Source organism: Miscanthus floridulus, chromosome 17, assembly GCF_019320115.1.
Source record: "Miscanthus floridulus cultivar M001 chromosome 17, ASM1932011v1, whole genome shotgun sequence".
NCBI lineage: Eukaryota > Viridiplantae > Streptophyta > Magnoliopsida > Poales > Poaceae > Miscanthus > Miscanthus floridulus.
Genome location: NC_089596.1, coordinates 107,638,347 through 107,648,273, shown reverse-complemented (window position 1 = coordinate 107,648,273; position 9,927 = coordinate 107,638,347). Strand labels below are relative to the sequence as shown.

The 9,927-nt window shown below is 42.6% G+C and overlaps 1 protein-coding gene across 3 annotated transcripts; it reads right to left on the bottom strand.

Annotated features, from left to right (window-relative positions):
- Positions 1 to 3,386: 3,386 nt before the first annotated feature.
- Positions 3,387 to 9,923, bottom strand: LOC136514959 (notchless protein homolog). Of its 3 annotated transcripts, none has more exons than XM_066508657.1 (14): positions 9,684 to 9,923; positions 9,393 to 9,598; positions 9,207 to 9,288; positions 8,989 to 9,078; positions 8,360 to 8,485; positions 7,309 to 7,436; positions 6,826 to 7,025; positions 6,035 to 6,098; positions 5,730 to 5,840; positions 5,423 to 5,560; positions 4,910 to 5,052; positions 4,778 to 4,832; positions 3,845 to 3,901; positions 3,387 to 3,734 (listed from the first exon to the last, which is right to left on the bottom strand). In XM_066508657.1, the coding sequence occupies exons 1-14, from the start codon at positions 9,820 to 9,822 to the stop codon at positions 3,651 to 3,653; spliced, it is 1,623 nt and encodes a 540-aa protein (XP_066364754.1). In that variant the 5' UTR covers positions 9,823 to 9,923; the 3' UTR covers positions 3,387 to 3,650. The 3 variants fall into 3 exon arrangements, 2 of the variants coding, with proteins under 2 accessions (XP_066364754.1, XP_066364755.1); XM_066508658.1 differs by having other exon boundaries at positions 9,393 to 9,587; positions 9,684 to 9,815; XR_010773911.1 differs by having other exon boundaries at positions 3,654 to 3,734; positions 4,910 to 4,961.
- Between the last annotated feature and the right edge of the window lie 4 nt (positions 9,924 to 9,927).

The following is a 9,927-nucleotide window of genomic DNA, read 5'->3' as shown; positions in this document are numbered from 1 at the left end:
GTGAGCAAGACAACCAAGAAAAAGAAGTCTGAGAGTATGGAAACAAGCAAGACAGTGGCTGTTTCAGAAGAGATGACCAACAAGAGGATCAACAAGAAGAAGTTGATCTGAGAGTATGGAAACAAGCAAGACAGTGTACTAAACCTAGGGTTGGCAGACTATGTTTCCCTTTTGCGTTTAAAGTCACAGCTTATGGCTGCTGTGTTATGAACACTGATATGTAAGCTTGTTATGAAGGCCAGACTTTATTGGCATGCTGACTTTATTATGTGTTATGCCAATTTATCTTAATTCCTGAGTGTGATACAATTATGTGTTATGCCAGTTCAAAAATGAGTGTGACACAATTCTGTTGCAAGAAGATGCAAGATAAGATGCTGGATACATGATTACATACTGATACATGATAAGGTTCACAAATTGAGTCTTTGAAATAAGCTGCTAATAGCTTGATACATGATAAGCTGTTGTTATGCATCACTTAACCAACGACACTAACAAAACCAAAACTAAAATAAACACCTTTACAGCACCAACTACAAGCAGTCTCTCTCCAAACTTATCCATCTTTGTCATCAATTTGCTATTGCTATCAACTAATGCCTTAAGCAGTGCCTCTGAATCTTTGAGATGAATGACTGCACTCTCCATCAGTTCTTGGCAGGCATCAACACCTTGGCAGGCCTTCAACATGTCCTTGCCATCCTTCATCACCTCCAGCCCCACGCCATCATGACCTCTAAGCTGACTGAAATGGCGAGGAAGAACACCTTTGGAGACCAACAAAGGGACATAGTGTTCTTCAAAGTAGTATGTGCGACAGGCATAATTGGTCTGCAAACCAGAGATGAAAAAATCAACAAAAAAACGCATCCAAAAAAGAGATGCAATTCCACCACAACTTACATGCTCCAACAGTGGACACTTGTAGAACCGCTTCCCCTTGCTGCCCTCCTTATGTGAAACGCGATCGATGAGAAGGGTTCCGCACTTGGAGCAAGGTACCAATGGCAAGAATCTTGCTTCATCTCTGTAGGGCTCGAGCTCTGGAATCCGAAGTTCGTCTCTGTAGGCCGAGTGCGACGCTCCGAACGGCGTGGATTGCGAGCTCGAAGCCATGGGGATCTAGGGTTCTGGGAACGAGACGGCGCCAGCAGAGGAAGAAAAAGGGAGGTGGCGGTAGGAGGGAGACGACCAGGCCGACTTTACCTGGTCCAACCAGACCAGCAACGCGCAGGGGCAAAATTGTCTCCTCACTGCGGTTTCTCTCTCCCAAACTCTGGAAATCAGTAAAATAATGGTCGCGGTGTGCTGTGGCAAACATAATCGAATTCATAATGGTACTCAGCAAACGATGGCGTTGGCGGTGTGTTGCAGCAAAATATGCATTTTCGTGATGTCCTGTGGCAAAAATTCCCTAATTTTTACCGAGGTTCACATGCTTACCGGCAAGTTAGTCCTCGTTGTGGCGATTCACTATCTTAGAGGTTCACGCGCTAATTGGCTTCACACGCCAAACCCTCAATAGGGTGCCGCACAACCAACACAAGATGAGAATCACACAAGCCACGAGCAATCCACTAGAGTACCTTTTGGTGCTCCACCGGGGAAAGGTCAAGAACCCCTCACAATCACCACGATCGGAGCCGGAGACAATCACCACCCTCCGCTCAACGATTCTTGCTGCTCTAAGCCGTCTAGGTGGCGGCAACCACCAAGAGTAACAAGCAAAACCCGCAGCGAAACACGAACACCAAGTGCCTCTAGATACAATCACTCAAGCAATGCACTTGGATCACTCCCAATCTCACTATGATGATGAATCAATGATGGAGATGAGTGGGAGGACTTTGACTAGGCTCACAAGGTTGCTATGTCAATGAAAATAACCAAAGATGTGAGCCACAGCCGGCCATGGGGCTTAAATAGAAGCCCCCATGAAATAGAGCCGTTGTACCCCTTCACTGGGCACACTGCGCTCTGACCGGACGCTCCGGTCCATTTGACCGGACCCTGGACGCAGCGTCCGGTCCATAGATGGACGCCACGTGTCACTAGCTTCAAACGTTGTTCGTCAGAATTCAACGGCTATGAAGCTGACCGGACGCTCCGGCAAAACTGGCCGGATGCTGGAGCCTTAGCGTCCGGTCGAGTACAGTAAGGGTCTAAAACCGGTTTTCCTCGACTGGACACAGCCCAGCGTCCGGTGGTAAACCCTAGCTACTGTACCGCCAAGTCAGCGCGACCGGACGCAGGCAGTCAACGTCCGGTGCATTTGGATCCAGCGTCCGGTCACTTGACCGACGCTAGCATCTCCTCCGTTCTCTTCACCCTTGCTCAAGTGTGCTAACCATCAAGTGTATCACCTTGTGCACATGTGTTAGCATATTTTCACAAATGTTTTCAAGGATGTTAGCACTCCACTAGATCCTAAATGCATATGCAATGAGTTAGAGCATCTAGTGGCACTTTAATAACCGCATTCCGATACGAGTTTCACTCCTCTTAATAGTACGGCTATCAATCCTAAATGTGATCATACTCTCTAAGTGTCTTGATTACCAAAACAAAATAGCTCCTACAAATTATACCTTTGCCTTGAGCTTTTTGTTTTTCTCTTTCTTCTTTTCAAGTTTAAGCCCTTGATCAACGCCATGCCATCACCATTGTCATGTTATGATCTTTATTAGCTTCTCCACTTGAAGTGTGCTACCTATCTCATGATCACTTGATAAACTAGGTTAGCACTTAGGGTTTCATCAATTCACCAAAACCAAACTAGAGCTTTCATCGGGCGAGACGGAGCCCGCGCTCTTAGGCGAGACAGAAACCGCGTCCTTGGGGTCGGGCGAGACAGAGCCCGCGGCCTCGAGGTCAGGGCGAGACGGAGCCCACGGCCTTGGGCGAGACGGAACCCGCGTCCTTGGGGTCGGGCAAGACGGAGCCCACACCCAAGGGGTCGGGCGAGACGGAGCCCGCGGCCTTAGGGTCGGACGAGACTTTTTAATACGTCTGGAACCATTCGGGGAAATCAGCATGGACGCTAACTTCCTTGCTTTGGATATCCCTAATATCGATACCCAATAAGTTCATAGTAGATGTTCTGGAAGAGGGAGTTGGGAGAAGCCAGTTTCTTCAGCTCCATCCCCCCCCCCCCCCCCCCCCCCCCCCAGTTGACATCCAACATCCACCCATGTGAGAGAAGGTTTTTAGAAGAGTTTCACTTGATGGGTTGTTTCATTTTATCTTGTTATAGGAAAACAAAATAAAACACTCAACTCTAAACAGCTCCTGAAACTGTGCAGAACAGGACCTAAATGATTGTTGCAACGCTCTGTTGCTTCACGCACAAATTCATTCTGGTTTGTCTTGTGCATACGTAGATAGATGTTGTCGATGCCAGCACCAGTGCATAGACAAAATTTCTATAAATACCTTCAATATATCATCACTACATCGCTAAATCATATATATCATCCACGGTACACAATGCCATCATCCCTACAGGACCAGGAGCTTTCTTGTCTAGGTATCTATGTATGCATAATACTTCAATCTAAAGATGGCAACGGGTACCCGAAACCCGATGCCCAATGGGTTTGTACCCGTTGCCATCATTACTTCAATCCCTAGCAGCTATACCCCGGTTGTCAGTTCATCCATAGCTTGAGGACCCGATCCTTGCCACCAGACGCCACCTTTTCACCGTCCGGACTCCAATCAACGGTGTACACCTAATAATCATCACATGCATCATCGTCTCAGTTCTCTCTTTATACTCAGTAATCAGCAATACAACAATATTATTGATGACCAACTCGATTTTGTCAAAGCAACGAAATACCTCATCCGCGTGGCCCGGCAGGTCCATTTTCAACTTGTGTGTTCGAATATCCCAAATCTGAAATGTATAATATATCAGCAAAGCAACAGATACTCACACGGGTTGTCCATTCAAAATTCCAACCTACAAGCATCAGCATCTGGAGACACTGCTACACCCATTCATTGAATTCTCGGTACCGAGGCATGTGAGCACAAAAAGACCAATCTATATTCATGTTTCTTTGGATAATGAACTGAACCACGTCTGACTTGATATAGCTTTTGAAATTACTAACAAAGCCAAATAATCACACCACAAGTACAACCGAATACTTCCTTAAATTTCAAAATACAAGTCAACCTGGGTTTTTTTCCTAAGTCAACTCGTTTAACTTTGACCATCACTTTCTAAATTTTTATATAGATTGACAGCAAGATTGGCACTGGTACATTCCTCGTGAAGAATACCTTCACAATATATAACTGCCTTTATTTAAGATAATATACATTCTTATCAAATTAGCTTCACACACGACTGAAATGTCTAGCTGTGCTGCTTCTGGTCGGATGTAAATCATACGAAATAGTTGTACCTAGAGCAGCTCTCTATTCTTATTCTTATAGATATTGCAAAAAAAAAAAAAATTGAAAGAAGTGGCAGGAGCTCTGCCTTTCAATTAAGGTGGGAAAAGAGTTTATACACAGCAATGGGACTCTTTCCCAACTTGGGCACACATAGGCACCACGCCCTAAAGAAAAAATACAATAGATATTGCAAGTCAAAATGCAATATTAGATACCATGTTGGTGTCCTATAATGAACTTATATATGTGAATCGGAGGAAGTACAAAGTTTCTTTTATAGGGGAGGAAGTACAAGGTTGGTGTCGAATGAACAGCACAACAGTACAGCTAAAGTCAAGTGAACACATATAAATAGATATATAGATACCTTTAGAGTGGAATCCTTGCTTCCGCTAAGTAGAAGCCTACTGTCGGCAGACCAGCTACAGAGAAATAACGCTGTCAAGCATTGGAATGTCTGAAATCTGGGGAATTATTCTTTTCATTAAAAAAAACTCACCTGATCTGGTAGACATCTGCAACGTGCCCTCTGAAAGCTGCAACAAATTTACCTGTAATACCATTCCACAACTTGACAGATTTATCAAAGGATGCACTTGCCAACCATTGCCCATCAGGGGAAAAGTAAACATGGTTTACAAGCTGCAAAAAGAAACGAACAAAATGATCACTTACAATTGCATATAAACAAACAATTAACTACAGTTACTTACACAACCTAAGAAAAAAAACTTGATCAAGCAATCCGATACTTTATGGACAACTGAGTACAAAAGCCATAATTATTTCAAATACTACTGTGAACTGAATGTGGAGATACATCATACGCGTTAACTGCCAAACTAGTAGGAAAATAAACATTAACGATTCTGTAAAATATCCACATTAAGACAACAAAGGATATAAATAAATACATGTGCCAGCGGAAACATGTATACTAATACAAGAATGTTGTCTGGAAATTTCAAAAAAACAATGTTGTCTGGAGGCAATGAGACGAGAGACGCTATACCTTCTGATGACCAGTCATGCGAGCTTTAGGTTGTTTACTAATTGTTGGTTCCCAAAGAAACATTGTAAAATCATCAGAACCAGAAACTAGTCTCTCTGGAGCATTACCCCTCATCTTCTTGTATCTCGCAAGAGCAGCCTAAATACAAAAGGTTGTCAAGTGAGGAGGAAAAATATTCCAAAAAGACAATATTCATAAAAAATGGTGACATATATTATATGTAATCTTGAGCCAAAACTAATTTGCTATTAGGATAGGCAACAAAATAAAGGTAATACAAGCACTAGGCCAAGTGCCATCAATATACCTCTTTCATTTCCTCTGCAGTCGAAAATGTTTTGCCAGTGTGGTCATATGCTCCAGTACGGAGAACATATTCCGTGCTCAAGGCAAGCGAATTCACCCAGTGCCCGTGACCCTGAATATGCAAGAACAATTACCTTTAGAAAATGAAATGAAAACACCAATGATTTTATAGTGAGATAAAACTTCAGAATACGATTAAGTAAAGTACAATTATAAACTCTTAAGTTAAACAAAACAATAATCGAGTATCCAGGCACATGAGCATCAGAGCATAAGTATGCAAATATTTTGTGGATTGATGCACACCTTCAATGTTTTGACCAACTTTCCCTGAGAAGTTTCCCATACTTTGATTAAACAATCTTGAGAACTACAGTGAAAGAAGAATTGTGTTCAGACTGATATATGGAAAAAAATAACTTCAAGTTAAAAAAAAACATAAGAGCAAGGTTTCTTATTGTGCGTCATTTGTAATGACAAGTTTAAGAACTTATGGTCAATTAAAACTGATTTATCATGTCTCTAGACATCTGAGTTGAATAAAGTATCAAGGAGCACAGAAATTAAAAAAAAAAGGAGAAAACATATGTAAGTGAACGAGCCTTTTATTTCTGGTTGACAGATAATTTCAACTTGTTACCCGATTAGGTTACAATAGGTCAATAGTAAATCTAGGAATTATCTAACTGAGAATCAAATTCTTTTTCCACAATTCTCGAAAGAAAAACCTTAAGAATTGGCACACATGCAGACTTCACCTTATATTCATAGAAAAAGGGGAACAAGACCATCAGAAGAATTTGCAATGAATCTATGATGAAGACAATTTACTCCTACTGATGAAAAGATAAAAAGCAAAGTTTTCACACTTAATAGATCAGCAGGTCTAATTTTTATTTTCTCGTACTCTGTATAACGCTAGTATATAGTATACAGTATTGAACCATGATGGAATCACTGGATTTGTTAGTAAACATCAATTATTCAAGAGCACTCATATTTCCCACGGTAGTAAATGAATAAGTGCAGAATACAAGAGGCCAAAGCTATAATATTTTTTCCAAAAAAAAGGAAAGGACCAATAATTTATGTCTTACCCAGTATAAATCAAACCATCTCCACCCCACTTGACACAAGTCACTGAACTAGTGTGCCCTGTAAGGGAAATAACACATTTCCTTGTGGTGACGTCCCAAATGCGAGCATCACCATCCTTGCTTGCACTTACAAAGCGGCGGCATGGAGACTGTAAATGAACTGGCTCCCATGATACAGCAGTAATCCATTTCCTGTGTCCCTATTTTGTAACACAAGGCACACTAAATGAGTGGTGGACATTGGAAACAGAAACATCTGAAAGATGCAAAGTATGATATGGACACATTTAACCTACTAAGAAAGAATAAAGTTTGTAGTAGTAATTATCATCTATTTCGAATTGTGGGTCATACAAATGCATGCTTGGGAATATATACACAGGACAGTCTAGCCTAACAACACAGAAAAGAAAGGCTACCATAATTATAAAATCATTGTTCAGCAGGCCTAGGACTAAAAAACTAAGCAACGCATGATTGTACCATAAGTGGAGTGCCCAATTGGTTTCCAGTTTTTGGGTCCCATAATATAAGTTCTCCCGACTTGCTTCCACTAACAAGTTGTTTTCCATCAGGTGACCACGCAATGCAGAGAACCCAATTTTTGTGTCCTGTAATATGAGGGTTAGAAACAACATAGGCGAAGCGCAGTGCACAGATGTGCAACTATCAAAAGTCTCATAAGTTATAGAGTGCAGCAAAGAAAGAACATACAAGCAAGACAAACTTGACAATAGTGTCACGGTAGAAACTGGCAGGCTTTACTAGCAAAAGATTAAAGTGTGCTACAACAGAGATTGCATATAGAAGATAAGGTCTCCATCCAAAGCCTCGAGCACTGTGATCAAGGAGGACTCCAGGCATGCCAATTTTCATTTAATCGCGTGCTCCCTTTAATGCACCAGTGTCTGTCGGTTTTCCCGTGTAAACAGATGCTAACGCTGTTGCATGCGGAAGCTCCTAGATGAATAACCAACCTGACAGAGGGAGTATATGAACGGCAATGCATTCATTTGGCCAGGAACACAAGTTGTGAGCGCTGGAAACCAAGTACAACAGGAGAGAGAAGCTTAGATGATTTAGACTTCTAGAAAATTCAATTTTGCTAAGGCGCTTTAGACTTTTGGACGGAGGGAGTATTAGGCTTAAAAATGGTTCATGTAGTGTGTTCAATGTTCATTGCAAGGAATGGGTTTGAACATGCACAATATAGATTGGAAAAACACTTTGTCATTAAAAGAAGCTGTAATATGCCATCATTCAATGATTCAAAGGTTCCAATTCATAAGTTTATACAGCAAAAGTGCATAGATGGATCATCAGCGTATTATATTGTAGTAATCCTCTCTTTGTCCAATTACTCTGCTAATAATATAAAAGGCTAGTTCCAAGGTCATTTTAGTGGTTTGCCATGCAACTAAGATTAAATTGGCCAACATGGATGTATGCAACCTACCCAAGAACCAGAATTTAAGGAACGGGCAGCATTGCAGTAAATCACTAATAAACAAGGATAGGGTACTGAGCATTCCACCTTTGCATGTGAACAATGGAGTCTGCGTACTCAGGTCCCAAAAGCGAACAGTGGTGTCACCTGAACCACTCGCCAAACTCTTTCCGTCAGGGCTAAAAGAAACAGCAATTACAGCTTCCGTGTGGCCTGCAGAAAGAGAAGATTGTGAGTAGACCATTCAAGGAGAAACATATTGTTTGGTTGCATGCTGCAACCAGCCATAACTAAAGCACAGCTCGCCCAACCTACGGCAAGTTGCGGTGCTGAAATCCTGCGCCAAACTTTTGGCAAGGAATGGCTGCTAAAAACACACAAGAGACGCTGGAGTTTCCTCCAAACGGTGGCTAAGCATGCTGCAGGTTAGGGCATGGCGAGTTGTGGCATGTTGTGGTTGGCAAACAAACACTCCCAAAAGAAACATAATAATTGCGTGTATTTTTATTATTGAATTAACTGGATATGACCACAATGTTGTGGTAGACAAGATATTATTGAATTAACTGGATATGACCATAATGTTGTGGTAGACAAGATATTATTGAATTAACTGGACATGACCAGCAAAATAACAATTGTGTGTATATTTTATTTTGTCGACAAAATAATAGCTAGGAGGGATGATTAACAGAACAACAGGCAGGGAGACATACCAGCAATTGTGGCAGAGCATCGGTTGACTGGCCTGATCCGGAAAAGTGCTTGTGGTTGGCATACTATGCGCAGAGTAACCTCAACATTGGCTAGATTTTAAGAAAACAAGGTATGGAAGTAGGAATTAGATGGCAGCACATACGACACAGTTTGCCTTTCATAAAAAAAAGAGAGGCAAAAGGGGAATGCGCTAAACTGCTGAGGGATCTCATCTCACCATTCTTTTGCCGCATGTAAGCGCCCAGCTGGACAGAGAGCTCCTCGTCTCCAACGTAGAATGCATAGGGCAGCTTCTCCTCCTGAATGAATGAATACAATACATCAATGAATTAGCAATAGGGAAGCAAGGTAAGATGAAAGAATTGGATAGAGGGGAAAGAAAACAATTAGAGTAAAGTAATACATTGTGGAGGAGCTGATTGACAATCTCCTGGAGCTGCGGGGGCCCGACGTTCTGGGGCAGATAGAGCGCAGCGCCGAGAGGGTCTCCCTCGGGGCTCAGCAGCTGGCACATGACGCTAGCGCTGGCATCGATAGCGGGAGCTAGAACCGGCTGGGTGTCCATCCGACGAAATTTAGTCGAACCCCGAAGCAAAATCTGAGATGAAACTAGCGCAGCAAGGGAATCAGCAACTGCTCTGCTGTGAATAGAGGCGTGGGAAGAGAAGAAATCGATACAAGTGAGCGAGCGTACCAGTAGAGGAGGAGGACGGCGGTGGCGGTGGCGGCGGCGCTTGAGACCACCAGACAAGCAAGCAGCTTCTGCTGATGAACCCTGTGGCGGCGGAAGCGAGCGAATAATTGAGAGGTGGAAGTGGGCCGTGTGGGCTCATTCATTGCTCCCATCCCATCGTAAAAACGGCCTACTAACATAACACAACACAAATAGGCTGGTGGCCCGCTTTCTTCGTCCTTCTTCTTCTCTCCATCCAGGCGAG

Bases quoted from the DNA above. Each gene is read 5' to 3' on its own strand.
- LOC136514959 (XM_066508657.1), bottom strand. From the start codon at position 9,822: ATGAGCCCACACGGCCCACTTCCACCTCTCAATTATTCGCTCGCTTCC. The intron at 6,099-6,825 runs GTAAGACATAAA...CTTTCACTGTAG, and splicing joins GATGGTTTGATTTATACTGG to TTCTCAAGATTGTTTAATCA. The intron at 5,841-6,034 runs GTGTGCATCAAT...TTGCATATTCAG, and splicing joins AGTTGGTCAAAACATTGAAG to GGTCACGGGCACTGGGTGAA.